Source organism: Ammodytes marinus (genome assembly GCF_949987685.1).
Source record: "Ammodytes marinus genome assembly, chromosome: 11".
Lineage (NCBI taxonomy): Eukaryota > Metazoa > Chordata > Actinopteri > Uranoscopiformes > Ammodytidae > Ammodytes > Ammodytes marinus.
Window position 1 is genome coordinate 13,190,760 of NC_137215.1, and position 23,569 is coordinate 13,214,328.

The 23,569-nt window shown below is 40.8% G+C and overlaps 1 protein-coding gene across 1 annotated transcript in view; it reads left to right on the top strand.

Moving 5' to 3' along the window:
• slc8a1b (solute carrier family 8 member 1b) overlaps window positions 1–19,113 on the top strand; it is a gene marked incomplete at its 3' end in the record, with an annotated part of 133,698 nt that extends 114,585 nt beyond the window's left edge. Inside the window, 4 exon segments of the mRNA XM_080036313.1 lie at window positions 12,562–12,747; window positions 12,866–12,955; window positions 18,443–18,546; window positions 18,841–19,113. Of these exon segments, the coding sequence (XP_079892439.1) occupies window positions 12,562–12,747; window positions 12,866–12,955; window positions 18,443–18,546; window positions 18,841–19,113 (653 nt within the window).
• Window positions 19,114–23,569: the final 4,456 nt, after the last annotated feature.

Here is a 23,569-nt window from a genome sequence, read left to right on the forward strand (position 1 = left end):
TAAATAGTTTAGACGTGTAACTTTGTACTTTACTGGAGTCATCTGAGGTGGTTTGCAGAGGCAGATGTGTGAGTGTGCGTGTGTGTTTGTGTTATATAAATTCCTTTTAGCGTGTAACAGCTGCATTTTTTTATACTCTGTTAAGTTCTACGTGGCCTTCCGTTGAGTGTTTTCTAACAATCAATATAAGCAACAGGAATATTATTTTTATCTCCTGGAGGAATGTGTGTGTGGTGCCTATTGAATCAGATAATGACTGACTGTGTGTACAATGGGGATGATTTTATGGTTCCATAGAGTCAAGTGTGTGTGTGTGTATGTGTGTGTGTGTGTGTGTGTGTGTGTGTGTGTGTGTGTGTGTGTGTGTGTGTGTGTGTGTGTGTGTGTGTGTGTGTGTGTGTGTGCATGTGTGTTTATGATTTCTAATGGTTACTGGAAAGTTGGCTGAACCTGGTTGGGTGGTTTTGGACAGGCAAACACTGACCAGATGGGAGATTATGTTGAGAACGCTTGTGGGAGCAATTGCGTGTGTTTTTCGGCCTCCAACAAGACAGACATGTGTGTGTGTGTGTGTGTGTGTGTGTGTGTGTGTGTGTGTGTGTGCGTGTGCGTGTGCGTGTGTGTGTGTGTGTGTGTGTGTGTGTGTGGGTGTATCTGTGTATATGTGTGTTTTTATGTGGTATAGAGAAAGCAGGGGAATATTTAACACTTGTATCTTGTCACTGCCAAGATCAGTTAGAATGCCACAGCGATGTTAAGGTCCCATTAAGAGGGAGAAAGAGAGCGTACACGTTAACAGTGAGAGATAAGAAACCCCTACTTTGAGAGAGAGAGAGAGAGAGACCACATACAGTATCTCACAAAAGTGAGTACACCCCTAACATTTCTTCAAATATTTCATTATATCTTTCCATGCGACAACACTGAATAAATGACACTTTGATACAATGTCAAGTAGTCAGTGTACAGCTTGTATAACAGTGTAAATTTACTGTCCCCTCAAAATAACTCGACACACAGCCATTAATGTCTAAACTGCTGGCAACAAAAGTGAGTACACCCCTAAGAAAAAATGTCCAAATTGGGCCCAAAGTGTCAATATTTTGTTTTGCCACCATTATTTTCTAGCACTGCCTTAACCCTCTTGGGCATGTAGTTCACTAGAGCTTCACAGGTTGCAACTGGAACCCTTTTCTACCCATTCATGACGACATCAAGGAGCTAGTGGATATTAGAGACCTTGCGCTCCTCCATCTCTCGTTTGAGGATGCCCCAAAGATGCTCAATAGGGTTTAAGACTGGAGACATGCTTGGCCAGTCCATAACCTTTACCCTCAGCTTCTTTAGCAAGCCAGTGGTCGTTCGGAGGGGTGTTTGGGGTCGTTATCATGTTGCAGTACTGCCCTGCGGCCCAGTTTATGAAGGGAGGGGATCATGCTCTGCTTCAGTATGTCACAGTACATGTTAGAATTCAATGAACTGTAGATCCCCAGTGCTGGCAGCACTCATGCAGCCCCAGACCATGACACTCCAACCACCATGCTTGACTCTAGGCAAGACACACTTGTCTTTGTACTCCTCACCTGGTTGCCGCTCCACACTCTTAACACCATCTGAACCAAATAAATGTATTTTGGTCTCATCAGACCACAGGACATGGTTGCAGTAATCCATGTCCGTAGTCTGTTTGTCTTCAGCAAACTTTTTGTGGGGTTTCTTGTGCATCATCTTTAGAATAGGCTTCCTTCTGGGATGACAGCCATGCAGACCAGTATGATGCAGAGTGCGGCGTATGGTCTGAGCACTGACAGGTTGACCCCCCCACCCCTTCAAGCCCTTCAGCAATGCTGGCAGCACTCATACGTCTATTTTCCAAAGCCAACCTCTGTGTACGACGCTGACCATGTGCACTCAACCTTCGTAAACTGGGCCGCAGAGTGGTATTGCAACATGATAACGACCCCAAACACACCTCCAAGATGACCAGTGGCTTGCTAAAAAAGCTGAGGGTAAAGGTTATGGCCTGGCCAAGCATGTCTCCAGACTTAAACCCTATTGAGCATCTTTGGGCCATCCTAAAACGGGAGATGGAGGAGCGCAAGGACTCTAATATCCACCAGCTCTTTGATGTCGTCATGAATGGGTAGAAGAGGGTTCCAGTTGCAACCTGTGAAGCTCTAGTGAACTACATGCCCAAGAGGGTTAAGGTAGTGCTGGAAAATAATGGTGGCAAAACAAAATATTTACACTTTGGGCTCAATTTGTACATTTTTTGTAAGGGGTGTACTCACTTTTGTTGCCAGCAGTTTAGACATTAATGGCTGTGTGTCGAGTTATTTTGAGGGGACAGTAAATTTACACTGTTATACAAGCTGTACACTGACTACTTTACATTGTATCAAAGTGTCATTTATTCAGTGTTGTCCCATGGAAAGATATAATGAAATATTTGAAGAAATGTTAGGGGTGTACTCACTTTTGTGAGATACTGTATTATGCAGATATTTGAAGTAGAGAGAGAGTGGGAGAATGCGTGCTGTGTGAATGAAACATTGAGAAACATGTGCAGTGGTTAAAAAGAGAATACATGCATTCAGAGATATATAATATATAATGCCTTGAATAAAAAATAAATAAATAAAAATCATGCATGTATGAAGACAAAGTAGGACTAGGCTAAATGGGAACAAGTAGAACATGAAATAATTCATAAGCTGCTTAAAGAAAAGGGAGAGGAGAGGAAAACAGACATGCGGCAAAACTAGTTGTAAAAATGTTTTTCAAAAAAAGCAAAAAAGGCATCGTTGTTTTTCTGTTCCACTGCAAAATCTTCACAGTTCATTGGTCAGCAGTGGTAACTTGCCCTCTGGAGGCAGGATGGTGTTACTGCAGCTCATCAATGCAGGGACAGACATTTAGAGGAAGTGATTCTGAGTTTTACATACATTTTAATGTATTGTGTTTATTATTATAATTTCGAATACTATAGGCTAAATGTTTGTATCATTAAAGTGCTCCATTCAGATGTGTTGGTGCTGATGAATGATTTGGTCAAGAAAAACCTTCACGTTAAAAAAATCTGTATGAAAGAAGCAAATCCCATTTAAAATATAGAAAAAAATATATCTATTTGCTGCTTATTTTCATTGAAAATGGTGCAGATGAATACTTTGAATACATAGTTGCACAACAACAAAGAATCAGCTAATCAGCAACAAAGAATCAGCTAATATGCTGCTGCTGCTGTCTTTCTATCAGAGCATTGTTCATTTACAGCTTGCTCAATCACTTAAGTGCTTCCAAATAACTTCATCCTGTGTGTGTGTGTGTGTGTGTGTGTGTGTGTGTGTGTGTGTGTGTGTGTGTGTGTGTGTGTGTGTGTGTGTGTGTGTGTGTGTGTGTGTGTGTGTGTGTGTGTGTGTGTGTGTGTGTGTGTGTGTGTTGTGCTTTAGTTAGCCAGCCTGTCAGGCAGCCTTTGTTGGCGAGCTGATGCCATTAATGGAAAGTCTTGTCTTTGCTCTCTTATCTGGGATTAGCTTGTCTCAGCTGAAAGAGTGCTTTATGGTGTGTGTGTCTGTGTGTGTGTGTGTGTGTGTGTGTGTGTGTGTGTGTGTGTGTGTGTGTGCTTGCGAACGTGCGTGTGTATGTGTGCGGGTGTAGAAGAGAGCTGTAAAAAGGCAGGGAGTGCAGTTTTCACTAAAGAACAGGCTTCTGCGGTGAGAAACATACAACATCTCTCTCTCACACACTCGTACAGCTTCATTTAATAGCATTCAGGTCAATGATTATTATTATTATATTATTATTATTATACGCCTGTAAACTGGAACGGGTCAACTGTAGCACACACACGCAAACGCCACGCGCGCACACACACGGCAAATCAGATTCAAACACACATCAAACTGAATAATGATTGGTTTTCTGGTGCCTTTAAACCAGAAGCTGATTGGATTTGGGGAGTTCAGAGTGTTTCTGAGCTGAGTAGATGCTTACAGATCAAATTGGCGTTTGATTGGACGGACAGAGCAGCTGTGGAACGTCTGATCATGGTAGAATAACACTTGGCTTGGTTTTTGAGGGCCAGGCAATAGCAGGCCTGCACTATTGAGTGCTTCGCATGATGGTTGGTGATTTTGTTGACTTGCTGTGCAGGCTCGACGGCATGAGACATGGAAATCTGGCAGGACAAACGTGCGTGTAGTTTTGAATGCTTGGCACTTAGCTTCCTCTCTAGGAGCTGCAGATGCAAAATAGTCAATAGTGAACTTGCCAACACAAGTCGAGCGCTTATTGGGAGTCATTACCCTGTGCTGTTGATGAAACCGTCCAATTGTTGAACGTCACCTCTCAAAATGAAATGACGACACTTCCATCATAATTTTTCCACAATTTTAATCTAGGTGAATTCAAGCAATAGCAAATGTATTTGGTTTTCAGTACATTTCTGACATAAATAATTGAACACATTTGTGCATTCTCCATTAATGCAAACTGGTCAAAACCACTGACCAAAATTGCCTAGAAAATAAATAAGCAATTGTGTATTTTACACAAACTATTCAACCCTCCTGCATTGATCTGTTTTAAAAGTAAAAATACACTTGAGTCACATACATTTGTAGTGATGTGCAATTATCTTTTCCCCCTTGAGGTTAAACAGAATCATTACAATGAATCATTACAAATGGTCTGGGAATTGGAATTGATTTGTAAAACTCATGTGAGATATAATTACAGAGAGAGAACACACTAAGATAAAAAGATGAGAAAGATCAGGTGCATGTAGAGAAAGAAAGCATAGCTGGAAAGACGTATTGATGCAGTCATATACATTTATTTTAGTGTACGCTATGAATATGTATAGTGTGAAGTAAGCATAGAGGTGTCAGGATCAATCTGAAATCACTATTTACTGTACATCTTTATCAAATGTTTGGTAAAGTTACTGCATGTTTCTTGTACAAAATAAATAATAAGACGACAGTCCAATTTTTTTAAGCATAAGTAGGGACTGTGTTCAGAATGCAGACTTAGCCGTATGCATTGTACATAATAATTTACCTCACCATTATTGAATCCATTTGATCTCTAAGATTAGAAAACTGTCCATGGCAAAGATGAGGGTGCATTAAATGGCTTGAGTTGGGTTTATCCATTAAAAAAAGTCCTTACTGTTCTCTCTATTCCACTTTGCCCCAATTACTGCATTGCCTCTCTCTCTTTTCTCCACGCCTCCCCCACTTAATTAACAAATCACCGGAGGAAGGTCAAAGATTAATTATATCTCCTGTGGAATACAAATGTGTTGAGCCCATAGCGGGGGATTTGAGGCTGTGACATAAGACCTAGGTCATGTCCTCCGGGCTTGGATTTTTTCATGAGCGGATGGATGGATGGGCGGATGGGTGCTGGAGATAAGAGAAGAAGATTGGAGGAAGATAGAAGAGAGACCAAATAAATAATCTTGGACATCTTTACTAGGAGATCTTGTGGCTTTGTTGGATATGTTGTCCTTACACACAGTTTTTGCAAAATGAGCACAACTAAAATTAAACACACACACACCTACACAATAAGGCCAAATGGAGACATGCGGGAACTCGGCAACTCATCCCTTCTAACACACACACACTACTGCTTCTAGGGTTTGAACAAGTCCATAGTGGCTGTCACTGATACGGTTTGGAGGAATTAATACACACTGATAAGCTAGCTTTGTCTAATCTCATCTCTCTCTCTCTCATCCTGCCTCTCTCTTAACTCCTATCAAACGTATTAGATTAAACTCAAGATAAGAATCCCTTTGAAGGAGCGTCAAATATTTTGCTTTTGCTTTTCGTCTCAACCTAAGTCGTTCAGAAATGTCTCATTGTTTCTCTCATTCTTACCCTCCATCTGAAGTGTCAGATCAAGATCTTAATGTTCACAAAGCCCTTCAGAAAGGATTTTGGTCTCATAAATGCCACTCACAAAAAAATTTGGTGGTTGTTGTCTTATCGGTTCATCAGTTCAAACGGGGGAAAATATGGAACAGCTCTTCTTTCTAAGATGGCAGCCATGAAAAGGCATTTCAAATCTGCCAAGACATAACCTTTGGGTCACCACATTATAACACCACATAACACATAATACCATCAATGTGGCACCTACACTGACTTGCAATCATGTACACGTCACGTGCACACAAAATGCAGCTGTGTGTGTGTGTGTGTGTGTGTGTGTGTGTGTGTGTGTGTGTGTGTGTGTGTGTGTGTGTGTGTGTGTGTGTTTGTGTTTGTGTGTACACTGACCTGCTTTCCCTCTTGTGGTCTTTTTGCGTTTGTAGCGTGGCTAATGGTGAATTTTCTCCCAGATAAGCTCACACCGAGAGACAGGGAGAGATTATGTCTGTGTTCCTCACTGTTGCTGTTGTGTGCATATAGTATGTGACAAACCACCATTCATTGAGCAGCTTGAGAGGTCTGATAGTGAATCATCAAAGCATTTGTTGCCACCTATTTGTTATTCTTCAAAAGCATGAAGAACCATTTTTTTTTAATCGTATGCCATGCAGGATCGGTCAAAACAACATATTCGTCCTCTGAGATGGTCACTGTGTGTCACATTGGCAAGACATTGCAGACAAAAAGCTGGACAGCGACCATGCCGTCACAGCTTGCCGCCTTTCATGTCTGGATTGGTGTACATAGGTGATCAAGGTGGATGCTTCCCAGTGTCCATTGACAGTCTCCAACAACAAATGTTTACAGTCATGGTTGAATGAATGAAACTCAACCCGAGCCCATAATCGTCACTCAGCCGTAAAGGTGCATGGCCCATGCAGCATGGGCACTGTATTTGTCCTCCACAGTGGGTCCAAAGAGCTTTGGGGCTTATATACAGTGTACAGGGGTGACATGAGGGTGAATAGTTACAAGATAGGTGAAACAAAATAATGCATTGTTTTTTTCAAGCTGTCCTTTTTACAGTTGTTCAAGAGTGATCAGTGCTGCCATCGGTATGCGTCAGAGAAGACGTCATGTCAGATGACAAACTATACACAAGGGAGGAAAACAGAAAAAAGTCTCATATGCAAGATGCATTGCGCCATTGCTGCAGTTAATAGCCTCCCGCTAATATTCCTTCTCGACAACCTGTCAAGTTGCTCAGCTAGCAGAAAGGCTGACAGTCTGATCCTACTCTGATCCTGGGGCGCGTGATTGGATGAACAAAGCATGTAACTTTGACACAGTCACGGGCATTCAGTATCTGTCTTCTAACCAACTGTCACTTTTCTGTTTCCTTAAACCATAATATGTCTTTCCCAATTCTTAAACCAGTTAAGGTGGTAAGAAGTAAGATGTTATCCTTTGGTAACACATACGAAAAATATTTATATAGATCGTTTTGTCACAAAAAATGACATGAAAATAATATCTTGATAACTTTTTTTTTTAAACATGTTGGTTTAAACCAAACTGATGCAGTACAGCACAGCGAAGAACACATTCCTGTTGAAGTAAACTAGAGCACAACTGCAAACAAAGAGACAACTGAATGAATGAAAAAAAAAATCAATGAGAAAGAAATTAAGGGGGAGAGCGGGATTGTTTGGACTGAGAGTGCGGGAGAATAGTGGAGGAAAGAGAAAGAGATTGATGTGCAACCAGTCCACACTCCACTGCCCTCTAATTACAAAGACCACATTATTATGTATATCACCTGTTCCTCTGCATGTGTGTTGTTTATTTGACGTATGTCTGTTTGTGTTTGTGCATGGCCACACCTGAAGGATGTGAACGTAGGTAGTAAATGGCAAGAAAATTAAATACAGAAAAAAAACATGGCCTTGAAACATGGATTTTTTTGTAGCTGAAACTAGCCGTTTTCACTGTAGGATTTCATGCCGATCGAAGAATAAAGACATTACACTAAAATGGAATATTTTGCAGACTGGACACATATTGTGGCCATTTATACTGTGTCTTTTGTAGGCAAGCATCAATTTTATTTAAAAGGATGACAGTGGCATTATTCTTAATTTTTCCTATTGCTAATTTCTGGTGCAAAAGCTGCATTTAACTATTGGGATGGGTTGTTTTTGTCTTTGATGAACCAACGACACCTTTATGTCAGTGTGACTTTTTCATTCTGTCGCTCATTGTACTTCATTGAGTTCTACGTTTACATCACCAGGTGTCTGTCTTTGCTGCGCTAACTTATTTGCATACTTTAGAGTTTAGACAGTGAATGACAATGACATGGTTGACTCAATGGATGGAGAGATTACTTAATTGATTTGTTGACTGACTGATTGGCTTGTCAGATGACCGGCCCACTCACCTTCCAACTCACTGTGTGTGTGTGTGTGTGTGTGTGTGTGTGTGTGTGTGTGTGTGTGTGTGTGTGTGTGTGTGTGTGTGTGTGTGTGTGTGTGTGCCTGCCTGCGTGCGTGCGTGTGTGTATGTGACAGGCAGCATGAGTCAGGACCAAAGAAACATGTAAAGCATGACTGAAATTCACACACACACACAATCAGTCACACAGCTGTCATACAGTTGAAGGCAGTGATTGTTAGTTTGAAGTAAGGTGGTAGTATATGTTTTGCCGAAAGAACTGTAGACACCCCATGAGAAACTGGTTTCAAATAACGATTAATCGTAAAGCATGAGAGAATAATCCTTTATGACGGAAGGGATGAGGTTGGTTAGAAGATCTGCAAGGTTATCAAGACGTCTAGACTTCTTTTCATTTACAAAGAAGGCGTCTTTCTTCTATGACTCAAAAGAGAAACACAAACGAGACGGACAAATCATGACAAAGTTTCAAGATGCATGGGTGAATGACAAACTGTTCTCTCCTGTGTGTGATATTTCCCACAGTGCACTACAGGGTGTGTGATGTTCTTGCCTTCCATTTGAGAGTCACAGTCTGTGTATGTATCAAGTGCGCGCGTGTGTGTGTGTGTGTGTGTGTGTGTGTGTGTGTCTTCTCTTTTTGATATTATATAAGCCAAGCGGTCCTCCAGGCTTGTATGGATTCTGTCATGTTCTCAAGAGTGTGTCTTTTTTGTTGATCTCTATGTGTGTGTGTGTGTGTGTGTGTGTGTGTGTGTGTGTGTGAGTGTTTTTGCGCATCCCCGATGGCGAGCCGTATGAAGCCTGACATTAATTATCCAGTCTTTTTCTCTTCTTCTTTAATGGAAAGTGATCTAAAGGTCATTTCAGAGCAACTCTGGGGTTTTTCTGCACGGGAGTTCGTTTCGCCACATCAGTTTCAAAGCCCGGCGTGTGTGTGTATGGATATGTGTTTGTGTGAACAGACAGTGGTATGAAAGATTCCTGCAAGTCCCCTGAGCTTTGAGCCATATCACTTTAAGCCGCAGTCATATACACAAACTTATGTTTTGGCTAGCAGCATGTAGAGATGAGATGAGCTGCAGTCCACATCTGCCCTGGCCTATGAGAACGCAGCCTCTGGGCACGCTCAGTGAGCAGCAAGAGATAATAAACATCCAAAACCTAAGGATACCAAGAGAGTCATTTTTTGATGTGAGTTTGTCTGTGTGTGTGTGTGTGTGTGTGTGTGTGTGTGTGTGTGTGTGTGTGTGTGTGTGTGTGTGTGTGTGTGTGTGTGTGTGTGTGTGTGTGTGTGTGTGTGTGTGTGTGTGTGTGTGTGTGTGTGTGTGTGTGTTTAGCATTATTGATGTGAAGTACATCAGCATGCTTGTGCCTCTGAATAGAAAATCCTGAGTGAGCAGCAGGGTTTGACAAAACATGATTTCACCCCCTATTTTTACTATTTTTGACAGTTGCATTTATAAAGTAACAGAAGGTGTAGAGGAATGATTAAGTGGGATTAAGCAAGAGAGTGACAGAGATTATTAAATTATAGGAAGGCCATATCAGCAAAATTGACCAAGGATGAAAAGAGTGTGTAAGATGTAGAGGGAGAGAAAAAGAAAGAATGACTTTTGGATAACCACATTATCAGTATCACGCCAAACCGAGCGTGGAAATAGAGAGACGAGGAGCCAAATTAAAAGTATGCAAATGCAAACCTACCGGAGCAAGGGGTCAACCCCGTGACTTGCAACTTGCCCCAGTTTGAAAGTTAACAAATAGCCACAGCTGAAGGTCAAATTGTCAGTTCACAAAGTGATGCTTGATGAAAGTGTCTGAGACTATCGGACGGTAACACCAAAGTTGAATATAGCAGTGCTGACACAGACAATTCCCCCTGCTTTCACACCTTGTCCAATCCTCCATTTATCGTCATTTGTCAACGTTACTCTTTCTCCCAATGTTGTCGCCACTCACTGCACACACAACAAAAGACATGGACGAAACAGACATTACAGGAACAAAAATAGAGAAAGAAATGTCTTCCTTCAGACACAACAGACTGTGTGAGAGGCAAGGAGCGCAACTGAAAGTAAAAAGTGACATTACTCAGGAAGAAAGTTTTGTTTTATAATTCATCACCAAATGTGTGTGTGTGTGTGTGTGTGTGTGTGTGCATGCGTGTATTTCAAACAATGCTTTCTACGCTGATCTTTTACTGTTCTTTTATAGTTGATGGTTAAATTAGTTCCAAGTGCTCAACCTTTTGAGGAAGCCTTTTATTATTAATAACATTAAACAATGTCTGTATGCGACCTCAGTGGAAACTATTGGCCCTATCAAAGTACATTAATCTTTGTGTTAACCCATAGCTAATGTATAGTAATTGCACACAACACGCAGCTGGATTTGGTTTGTGACTTGTGTTTATTGGCTTGAATACCGGGCGGCTGTCTTGTACAGTTATACTGGCAACAGAAGGTCAGAGCTAGTGTCAGTGGTGTTGAGTTGGATTATTTTCAGATGTTAGTGTTTCTTTAATTGTTATGACAGTTTTGCCAAGGCTGATGCATTCATGAATTTAAATCTGAGGCTCAGTCCTTGCAGAAGACCCGGTTTGAATCCAACCCGTGGTCAGTTATCTGCTTGTCAGTCCCCTCTCTGCCCCATTTCATCTCTGTCTCTCTGCACTATAAATAAGCATTCGAAATGCCACAAAATAATCTTAAAAATGTTTACTTAAATTGAATGTTCTTCCTTGCATTTTTACTGGAAGTAATTTTGGTGACAAACATCAATGAGTAATGATTGTTGAAGGATATTCACCAAACTTGGATCAGTTCAGGGGGCATGTGATTTGTGTAAAGTGGGTTTGAGCATTTGAATGTATCACCAGCTCTTAGAAGGTTAATAGTATGCAGTGATTGGATGACGCGGCAGAAATCAATAAGAGATCATGGCTTTCACTGGGATTTAGCTAGTCAGCGTGTTTCCTGGGAACGGCAGGTACTCTCATTTATTCATTGGTTTGACTCATTTATTAATGGAGCAGAACAAAAAAAAAAATGCCTAATAGCCCATCGTTTGCTGTAGTCCATGCCCTGAGGAAATGATTGGACTTTGATACTGGCATCAAATCCACACACACCTGAAATGGTCAGAAATGATGTCGTCAAATGGAGTTCTTTTAATCTTAATCTCTGTCTATGAGTGAAAGTGACAGACACAGACTCCTCTTTAATCCCTTGCACTTCAGGTGTCGGGGAGTCAGTCATGGATGCATGATATCAGCTCTTTGTTTCCCAGCAGCAATTTAATGTCAACTTTAAATGAGCTTTTAACTATTTGCAGGAAATGTAATCTCCTGATCTTAACCTACAGGTTACAATATGAACATTGTCATTTTTAAACATTTCATTAATTGATCTCAAGGCTGATATTTTATCCAGCAAATGTTTTCACGTTCTCAATGTGATGACTGTTTGATATTGTATAGTTGCACACTCTATACTCTAGGCTAAGTTAAGGTCCCTTATTCATTAGCACAACATTTTGATCACATAACTAATAAAAAAAAAAACAGCCATTACAGTAAATTACAAACACTTTTTACAATTTTGAAAATAATGTACATTTACCAATAGTCTGAGTTCAGATTTCTGACCAGATTAAACCTACAGACAGTGCTCAGATGTGTGCAAATCAATGAAATCAAACATTCAGTGTTTGACTGGTCTGAGACTCAACAGATGAAAATGGAGTTGATTTGATTACATTCTAGTACAATCAATATTTCTTCAAATGTTCAAAAAGGCTCTGTAAATTGATCACTGTTTTTCCATTCCCTGTTGATAGAGTTGTCCCGTTAACTGGTTTATTCGTGTGAAGAGGGTAACAGAGGAGGTCCAAGGTTCTTAATCAACAGCTTAAAGCTAGAGTGCGTAACTTTTTCATTTTAATGAATATCGGTTACATTCAAGCCATTGCCAGACGACTTGAAACATTTTTGATTAAGCTCCACAAACCTCTCTCTGTAGTTCTCAGTATGTCAGCGTTTACAAACTGGTGTCACCCCCTGACACTGGCGCAGGAGCTCAGAAAGTTACACACTATAGCTTTAACTTGAATAGGAAAGAAATGAGCAGATTTCCATTTGCGGACCAACAATCACTATTTTTCTCAAGAACTGTACTTTGCGGGTGAGAACTTTAACATCTCTTTACCTCTTTCTTTCCAGGGGAGGATGATGATGACGACGAGTGCGGGGAGGAGAAGCTGCCGTCATGTTTCGATTACGTCATGCACTTCCTCACTGTCTTCTGGAAGGTTCTGTTCGCCTTCGTCCCTCCCACAGACTACTGGAGTGGCTGGGCCTGCTTCGTGGTCTCCATCATTATGATCGGACTGCTAACCGCCGTAATTGGTATGAGGACCGATGCAGCAAACTACATTGAATTACAACACTTTCCTATTCGTCATTATCACTGCCAAATGGGCAAATAATAACATGTTTATGCTGTTCATTTCATATCATTTTATAGGGGACCTGGCCTCGCATTTTGGCTGCACTGTGGGACTGAAAGACTCCGTTACAGCGGTAGTATTTGTGGCTTTGGGAACCTCTGTACCAGGTGAGTGAGTGTGTGTATGAATATGTGCTGTATATGTTTGATCCGATGTTGTGCCAACACTGCTGCTGTTTAGATGATCCTGCTGTTGGTCTTTTTTCCGCTATTTTTTATGGAATATCTTTCCTCCGTCCACATTTGACATTTAGCTTGGTGTGGCCTTTATGCGCAGGAAACACCCTGAGGTCTTCAATTTAAAAATATATTTGTGGTGATCAATGATCCCCTTGAGGGAACGTATAACTTGACATTTTTAATTCCGTGCTTCTGTTTGTATAGAAACGTCCTCCCTCCCATTTCTTTCCTTCACTGTCCGTGCGTAACGAAAGAGTCTCCTCTGCAGAGTGTACCGCTGCATCGACTGAGTTGTTTTTCAGAATCCTCATTGCAGTTAGTGCTCTTTTAGAGAATTAGAAAGTACAACAAATCAACAGCAGCTATTAAAGTCGGTGGTGCATGTGCAGAATAAGTTGCAGAAATCCAAACATATGGAGTTGTAGCTCACTTTGGAGTAAATTTGAATGTCTGTGTGTTATACCAATACCTTTTTTTTCTTAAATTCTTCAATTTGTCGATAGATCAACTTATCCAGAAACCAAGGTTTTGGTTTAAGATGCATGCTTCTTTAAGAACAGGGAATAGGCCATCAGTCATTATTCATTACTGGAAAACTATCGTCACAAATTTGGCATCTCGACAATAGTCACAAACCTATATGCAAATGAAAACTTTTAATGTGTTAATTGCTTTGTTCTCATTGTATGTGCAGTGTTTATACACCAGGAGTGACCCAGTAGTTATATTGTCTCCAGAGTGTCTTTATACGAGCCTGTTAGAGGAAGCAGTGCAGTCTGCAGACAACAGCATGGATCACCCTCTAAATGTGAAAAATGGCTGATGACTGCAGGGGCTGGCGAATATGTGTTAACCTTGGCCTCAGCCTCGTATTCTGCACACACACACACACAAACACACACACACACACACACACACACACACACACCAAACATACCTGCAGAAATACAGCACATGCTTCACTGCTAAATGTATAACGCATGCTGATATTTTTACTAACATATTAAAGCTTAAAATAGCTTTCTCATACCTACACGCACACAAACCTGTACTGTGAACAACGTGTAATTAGCATATGGCTTTTTGTCATGTCTAGCTCAGATGGTTTTAGTCCTCCCATTAAGGGAGCTTAGGGGTAAAAGTGATTTATCACACACTAATTTACAGAGACACATATACATACAAATATATGTATGAATGCAAAAATTAAAACACATAATACACATGCTCTCTAGCAGTTGCATTTAAGGACAGAAGCAAAAAAACACAGCTATTTTAAACACAGAAATACCCACACATATGAACAGTGTTGAGAGCTCCATGAAAAGTGTGTGCAGCCTCTCTGATGCTTCATTTACAGAGCCTCCCGTGGCCCACACATACACACTCCCACAGAGACACAGACCACAAGTCCTGTGGCTATTACAGTTAATAAAACCCGTCCTGCGCTGTGGTTTCATGATGATTAACCTCGTTTATCACAGTTAGCTAGGCTAACTCGTCCACCCCCACACACACACACACACAACTGTAAAAAAAAATAGGAGAAAAACAACAGCAGTGGAGCTTCTGAAAGAGAATTAGAAACTTTGTTGTTGGATTTGGATTCAGGTTAAACCTCTGAGACTCATCAGTTTAGTCTGCATTGTTTCATGTTGGCCTCAGAAAGTCAATAAGTAAAAGATAATGTGTAGAGACTGGGTCACTTTCAAGAAATATCGACCCACGAGGTGAACAGGAGACAGACGCGCAATCTTGTTCACCTTGAGTGTCTTTATTTTTATATATTATCTCGATTATTACACTGCTTCTAACTAAATGAATCTATTAGTTGAAGCAAAATGTTGTTTTAAGTTTAGTTTAATGATTTAGAAAAACAATGACGTAGAACCTTTGCAACAAGCAATTATCCTTGACGGCAGTCGTTTGCGAGAAATGACTGACCTTATAATGCCGTGCCTGACCAATCAGAACAGTGCCGTCTAATAAATACAGTTAAAGGGAGACATTTTTTTTTATGACCTCTGAGCTCTCCTCGATCAACAGCACCACCACCAAAAAAATCTGCATACAGAAAGATTGTCTGATTGCCTTGAACACATCAATAGTCCCTTCCCTTTGAAGTCGCAGGAGGAAAAATGGAGCAGGAGAGAGAGAAAAAAGATAGAGGGAGAAGATGCAGAGAGGATGGATGTGGTAGAAAGAATATATATATATAAGGAGAGAGAGAGAGAGAGACTCTTATGATTGACAGGAGGCAGTAAAAAGGGGCATTTAACTCTCCTGAGAAGCAATACTCTCACAGAAGGAGCTGCAGAATGGAACCTGTTTCACACACACACAGACACACACATGAACATACGACCATCCACTCAGTCAAAGACCAATTAATGGACACACACATACACAGCCCTTTGCCAGCTGGTGGATGCATGGTCTCAGATTGGACCCAGGTGGCACTGTGCATTAACACAGACAGCGAGCATGCATCCACAGGAACACACACACACACACACACACACACACACACACACACACACACACATTCAGGCTGACAGGCACACATACATTAAATAGAGCCTTGATACACAAACTTAAGCCCAGCAGGCCTGTTCTTGAGGCTTAAAGGTGTGCAGGGGGATCTATCTTTGCAGAGCTCTCTCACTCATTGTCACCCCCCACCCTCTCCTTTTCGCTTCGCTATCCTCTTCCCATCATCCTCTTTGACAACGCCAGTTCTTCTGTCGCTTGAAGAAAGCCCTTCCTCTTCTTTTTCTTGATTTTTCCCCTTGACTTTCTTGCTTTTTCCCTCTCCTTGATCTTACCTCCCTGGATCCGGCAGATTAAAGGATATGAATCACAAACAACGCGAGAGATAAAAGTTCTGACCCATTAACTGGCTATATGCTCTCAGTCTTCTTGCTCTCAGTGAAAATCCAATGGCTGTGATTTGAAACAAGGGAACATTTGGGGACTAAGCATTGCAACACTGACTAGTTGTTTGTCCTGCAAACAAATCACTGAGTTTCAGCCTTGTAAATGATTGATCTTGGACCAAATTTCTGCTTGTGCTTGCTTCCAGCGACAGAACACTGTAACAGGATTAAATATTCGGTTTCTAATTTAAGGTTCCCTGTCTAAATGTGGAGGAAAGGTTTTGGACAGTGTTCTTATCAATTATTATACAAAGTGTTTTGCCTTTATCACTGTGTTCTCGTGTAACTCACAAATGGCTGCATGTCAAGGTTGAGTTCAACTCCAAGCGTTGTAGAACATTCAGTGAGTAACACTTCATTTACGCTGAATAGCACATTTTGTTTTATTAAAGGCAATGTACTGTGATGCCAAGGCCTCTTCAATAGCCTTTACTTTAAACCCTGTATTGGTTTAATGACAGCAAATAGCAATTCTGCAAAAAGTTCTTCCCTTGTGGTGAAGACATTTAGTTAGCAACTAAGTGCATTTCTTTATATACTGTAAGAGGTTTACGAAAGGATAAAATGTTAAAGGAGCCGACAATGTCTTTTTAACAGCATTACAGCTACAAAACAACAGTTTAAAATCCATCATAAAATCAAACTAATGTGCACAAAAACACTTCCAAATAAAAAGGAAACATTCTAAAGCCAAGACTTGTAAGAGCTAGCTGACCTGAGACCTGTTCCTCAGCCTGGTACACAGTACAGCAAATGTCAAATCCCCTGGGGCCTCATTTATAACGGTGTGCGTAGAAACCATCCTAAAACATTGCGTCCGCAGAAAGCCAAAAATGTGCTGCGCAAAAAAAAATTCAGATTTATAAAACTGTGCGGCGCACAGTTGCACGCAATCTTCCCTTTATAAATACCCACCTGCGGTGAATTGTGCGCAGACGATCTCCACCCCCTGTCCTCCCACTTCACCTCCCAGTTTCATCCCACAATCTACCATACATGGCGAATGCTAAATAGCTCCTGAATATGATGACGCACTTAATAAGCACGGAATTTTGACTGACATGAGGAAAAAAGGGAGGCAACGCGGCCGCAAAGAAAGCGACTGTGAAGGAAGAAAGCCTGTGACGTCGTGCATGTGCTGCAGAAACTGGCACACACACACGCGCGCTTATCACATATGATTGGCACAGTCGTTGTAGCCTAGTCTTTGTAAAGCAGTTTCGCCCAACTTTGTACTGTATGAAATATCACGTATTAGCGTAGGCCTACCTGTAGTCCTATATGTAGGCCTATATAAAATATGGTGTGACAAGTGAAATAATGCCTATAGTCAATTCGAGAGAATTGTTTATCTCCCGTGAGGTCCACACATTTCCAACAACGTCAGATTATAGTTATATCTTCCAGGGTAAATTGTTATGGGAAAGAGATGTGTGTAATGATTTGCTAAATTCATAACATGATTTTATCTAACGAAATTACAGTTTTAATTAATATCTGTTGGGCTTAACTTTGTACAAAACTACTTTTTACACACCTCTTAAAATTTGCTCTCCCGCTGGCCACTCACGGAAACACCTCCCGACGTATAGGATATTATTATAAAGTAGCGCTATAAGATTCAACTTATAAAATATAACCAAAGCATGTAGACCTAGGCTACTTGATAAGTAATTCAACCTACATCACAACTGCATGCCATAGACTACAGTAGCCATATATTCACAACTATAGGTAAGCTTATATATTTTATTGACTAAATATATTGGGTGCCAAGCATAATTTGTCTGTGTTTTTCTGATGACTGAGCTTTATTTCGTGGTGTTGCCATTGAGTGTCGCTGATTCCCCGAGTCAGGAAAACCTTGCGGTAGCTCTACGCATGGTCGAAGGTTGGCGTAGGAATACGCACACTTCTCCGCAAATAATGTCTTTATAAATACCAACGTTTGCCATCGCACATTTTCCCGCAAATTTCTTCCCGTCTACGCAAGGTTTTTGTGCGCCGCAAGCTTTATAAATGAGGCCCCTGGTGTTTTTAGTCCGGAGCAAGGTAAAGCTGTCAGGGCCTTGTCCATGGAACCTGAGGGGCCTAGCAGAGGACAGAAGAAGATTGCATCATCATCTTACAGTATACTCTGGAGAAAGGCCATTCAAACCCTTAAAAGGGACGGGGAGGATCCTGAATTGAAATCTCTCTTTTTTTCTGAAGCCATTGTAGTGACATGTGTGAGAGGGATATGAGGTCTTAGTGAATAGTATTGATGCAGGGTTTCAGACTCGCTGACGCCAGGTAACAGCGTCTTGACTTGGTCAGGAGTTAAAGAGCGGTTATCTTAACAGGACGACACAAAAGCATGGATAACCATTTCCAACTGCTGCAGAGATTGCATTTGGTGTCTTTTACGAACAGATTGAAAATGCAAAGCAAAGTCCAGATTTCATTCGTCTCTCTCTCCCTTTCTTTTCTTCGCTTATAGATACCTTTGCCAGTAAGGTAGCTGCTATCCAGGATCAGTACGCAGACGCATCCATTGGCAATGTGACAGGCTCCAATGCCGTCAATGTTTTCCTGGGCATCGGGGTGAGTAGTACAGCTCATAATGTATTGTACTTGTCATAGTGCCGTGGTAGTGATTACCATCAAGTATGTGTAATTGATGTCATTGGATGGATTCTATATCTTTCACGCTGCATGGTAATTAACTGTATTCAAAAGAAGAAGCGTGTGACTGACAAGTATAGCCGGGGTCCATCGCATCACAATCTGTCACTTATAATCAAGTCATTGTTTTGCTGTTGTTGCCTCTGCTGTTATAAAAACTCACTAACTAATGTGGTTACATTGTGTTTTGGCTTCTGCTGATGCTTTTGACAGGTGGCATGGTCCATCGCTGCCATCTACCACAATGCCAACGGGAGGGAGTTCAGGGTGGATCCGGGCAGTCTGGCGTTCTCCGTCACACTCTTTACCATCTTTGCCTTTATCTGCGTGGGCGTTCTGATGTACCGGCGGCGGCCCGACATCGGCGGAGAGCTGGGCGGGCCGCGGACTGCCAAGATCCTGACCACCATGCTGTTCGTCAGCCTGTGGCTCCTCTACATCCTCTTCTCCTCACTGGAGGCCTACTGCCACATCCCGGGCTTCTAAAAGATCACAGCAGATGATGAATAGGGGAGGGTGGGGTAAAGAAAGACAAAATGTGGAGAAAGAAATGGGAGTCTATAGGGGGAGGTAGATGAATGGATGGATTTGGAAATTTCAGGCTGTGTCATTGATCTATCACTCCTTCCCTTTACCAGTAGATTGAAATGGCTGGATGATAGGATGGAAGCAAAGATAAAGGAAAACGAAGGACGCATTGAAACATATCTTCAAAACAGAATGGAAGGAAGTACGGATGGATGCATTGAAGGACAACGACGTACAGGAAAAATCATTGGAGCTCTATAGTTATATATCTTTAAAGATGGAAATGTGGCAGAAAAAGGGAATACACTTAAGGATTTCATTGTCATCTCGATATATAAATTTAAAACCAATGAAGTTATCTTTAACCCCAGCCCCGTTTTGGAAACATAAAACCAACCACCGAGATTCACAAACACACATACACACAGAAATAATCGCACATGTTGAGTCCTAGTTCAACTATCCAAGATATCCAAATCAGATTTAAGAAGACTAGGAGCGAAAAAGGTTCAAAACAGACCAATACACCATCGGAGGTATTGTTGCCTGCACTAACAGCAATCCTGTTAACCCCCCATCCATCCGGCTACAGTAACAGGCAAAGATGAGACAGAAAAAGTCAGAATAAGTCAATCAGTACATCAATGCATGGCTTGACGATACTGAAAACACAATCAGAAGAAACCGGATACATTGCCACAACTGTTTAAGGACAACAAACTGTGTGCGCTGTTGTGTGACTGTGTGTTTCTGTGCTTGTGTGTTGTGGAAAGATGGTCAAGTACTGTGAAAAAAAACGCCTCTCGTTTCGCTGTCATTTGGTGAGACAGGAATATGCTTTTCGTATTTGAGGTGTTTTTGACTCTTGCTCTCCCACCCTGTAGTAAGAAACTGGGTAAGACTCTTTTGTGGGTGGGCACGTTCAATGAAGCAAAATGTTTTCAACGCCACTGAGGTTTAAGATGTAAATACAAAGAGCTGAAACATACATTACAGCTCCACTATTTTCCTTCTGAATGTCTTGGTTCCGCCATGCGCTCCTTATCGGGCTCTCTCTCTCTCTCTCTCTCTCTCTCTCTACCTCTATCTCTCTTTCTCTCTCTGTTGCTTTATAATGTAGACGTAAGTGATTTAAGGTCTAATTTGAATCATGAAGGATTTAGTGTGCTTTTTACCTTTAATAAGGCCATGTCTGAGAAGACTCAATGGCCACTCTACCGTTTAAAACTGTAAGAGAAACTATTATCACTGCATAAATATCTAGGTTAATCGTACGTGTTTTTTTCTTTTGTTTTTTTAGACTGTGGCATTCTGTTACCTGGTATTTCACCAATGAGATTGCCACGATTATGTCGATCATAATATTGCAATAGACTTTGAAAAACTTAGGTACCACCCTCTGTGAAACCTCATAGGCCCTTTGTTTCTTAATTGCCGCTGTCATCATTTCTCTCACTATGATGCCGCTTTGCCATTGGTTCACTCGTCAGCTTCGGTCAGTATCCCTGTGTGTCTTAAGTACCACCCCTTGGCTGGTCAGTGGACCAATCAGAATCCTCAAGGGCTTTGTGAGAAACAACCACTAATACCTAGCCTTGATTTTGATTTATAATTTGTAAATTGGTCCTTAGGGGTCTATCTAACAGGGATTTGTATTCCTTAACCACATAAACCTGCTCAAATGTTAGGACTGTACATGGCTTCGGTTGTGAATGAAAAAAAGACTTCATGAAACAACAGTTACACAGCTTCATTGAGAGTAGACATAGCCAGACCAAGTATCCAGAGTTACCTAAATATAGTTTAAAAAAAAGTGTCCTGATGATGCAATGTGCTCAGTCAGAGGAGTATTTAACCATTGTTTGGAGCCTTTCCAAGTTGATTATGAAGACTGCCTATAAACTGCGGTCATCCTTATTCCAAATTAGACCATCCATGCAATGTTCTTTCCCTGACTGCCTCCCCTCATTATTATATTCATTGGATCATGAAGGCCCTAACTAAAATGAAGTAGTGCCCATCGGACTTTATATAGTTTCTTTATTTAAGAGCAAGTGTTTGCTCTTAAATGAAGAACTATAATGTAATCGGCAGAATTCATTGCTTCACATCGGCCTTGTAAACCAAAACTATTGACAATTTACTTCAGCAGCCAGTTTTCAGTCTTAACATGCGACGGGACAGGGTCGTCCAACAAGGGTACATCTAATCTGAGACAGCCAGACTATGTTTAACAAACCTAGAGAGGTCTGGAGACCTCTCTAGGTTTGATTTGATTTAAACAATGAGCCGATGCAAGTGTTTAAGATATTCAATTGGCTGTTGGTCAGAGTACTGTTTCTTGACACTTGATAACCAAACAGCTAAACTTTTCGAAAGCCTTAGTCAAGTGCTGAGCTATACCTGCTTGCAAAAAAGCATGAGCACTATCAACACTAAAAACAAAATACAAACTTTTAATGAACTGTCAAATGAACCAAATGAAACTGACATACAAGGAATTACATCCTGAACATATTTCTATGTGTATTTTTAAGAATACATAAAAATGGCCATAAATCCTGTCCTGAAATATAGGTGTAGAAAAAATCTACAAGCCTATCTTGACTGTCAGAGAGGTTTACACTTCAGACTGTTAACTATTTAACTTGTTCAGCCAAACCCACAGTCATCTCATTCTTCACCAAACTTACTGTATACTTACGTAGGCAATTTTAAAAAGGTCCATAGTGTGTGTTGAATGGCACTATACTATATGCATCTTAATTGGCCAGAGTTTTTCTGCTAATGTTGTGTTTTTTTTAACTTGATGTATAATATGACGAGTAGTGTTTTAAATGTCATCTTTAAAGTAAGTAGTCTGGGCTAGATGTAATTCCATTTAAATCTTGGCAGAAGTCTTGTCACAGATATAGCTTTCGATCCCTGTGAGAGTGTAAAGCTGAGCAGAGCCCTGGATTGGAAGAGTTTGGCAAATCCACAGTATCATAAATACAACGTGTAAAACATGTTCTAGGTGCTTGTTACATGTTGTACATTACTTCATGATGCGCCTGGAATTGAGAACCACTAGAGAATGATTTATTTATTTATTTTTACAGGATGATTTACTGGCACTACACATGGGGGGTTAATGCAACATGATTTGCATATCGAAATCCCTATTAAAGCCATCCCACTAAGAAATGCTCTGTGTCATGCACACTTGTATTATGTGTAGCACCATTTGGGAACAACTCAAAAGGATAAAACATGTTGTATATTTCAACACCATTTACAGCTAAAAAGGAAGTATAAATCAAACATGTCTTATCACTGGTATTTGCCAAACTCTGCACAATGTATGGCTCTCCACTAGAGTAGCTGTTCTCTTCTGAAGGCCTTGGAGTGGCAGTTTACCCCTGTTTTACCCAAGGGAAATCTTTCTATCGGACACTTAATATATACAGGCCAACCTGTAAAGGGTTTTCTAACTAATGGATATTTCTTAAAACACCAAATATTGTTCATGTTTCATTATTACTCTGAAAAGAGACAAAAAATGCCTTGATGTTGTTTTAACCTAACCAGAATCTTTCTATTTAAATTTGTATGCATTTGTCTCTTCACTGGCATGGAGCTAAAGGTTTATACACTGTAAAAAGTTATGCTAGCTTGCGCAACAACAAAAAAAGAAGAAAAATAACATTGTGGAAGCCGATCGCATCACTTTTTGAGTAACTTCAACAGGGTGTATATATTAGCTTTGCGATTGTTAGATCATGTTGGATTTACTTAAACTGTGCCTGCTGCCTAATTTTTCAGAGTGAACTTGTATAGGAATGAAAAGCTTGCAGTAATGTAGTTGTTTGCATCAAATTAGTTTGCCGCACAAATTTTTCCAGAAGCTTAACATTTTTGCATTGCTTCGTTGCACCGTCTCTGTCAGTGTATCTACCTTGACTTAAAAAGCTAGTCTGGCGTGAAGCTAATGGCAGATTAACGACAGCTTTTCAAATACTCACGGGGGTTTGGACCAATGGAGGGAAGCTAAACACAGCTGCGACTAAGCAAGTTTGCCCTGCTTTACCTGGCACGGCTGAAAGTACCCAACTGATATCCCAACCATCTCTTGTAAAGCAGCTTTCTCCTGGCAAAAGAATCACAACAGGAGTTAAATGTTACTTCCTGCCTTTGGTTTGGACGTTTGAGGTTTGAAGGGTCAAAGGTTAGCCAGGCCACCGCTGTAAATATAGCACTATGAGCAAAACATGGACTAGAAAAAACGAGCTGTAGACTACAGTAGTTTTTTATTAAAGAGATCCTTCTATGGTGGGCTTTGAAGAAGTGGGCAGGCTTTTAAATAATGAAAAGCATTGCACTGGTTTGTCGTCGCTTTTGTGAAACGGCTAAAATGTTGTTCCGTTGAAAACTT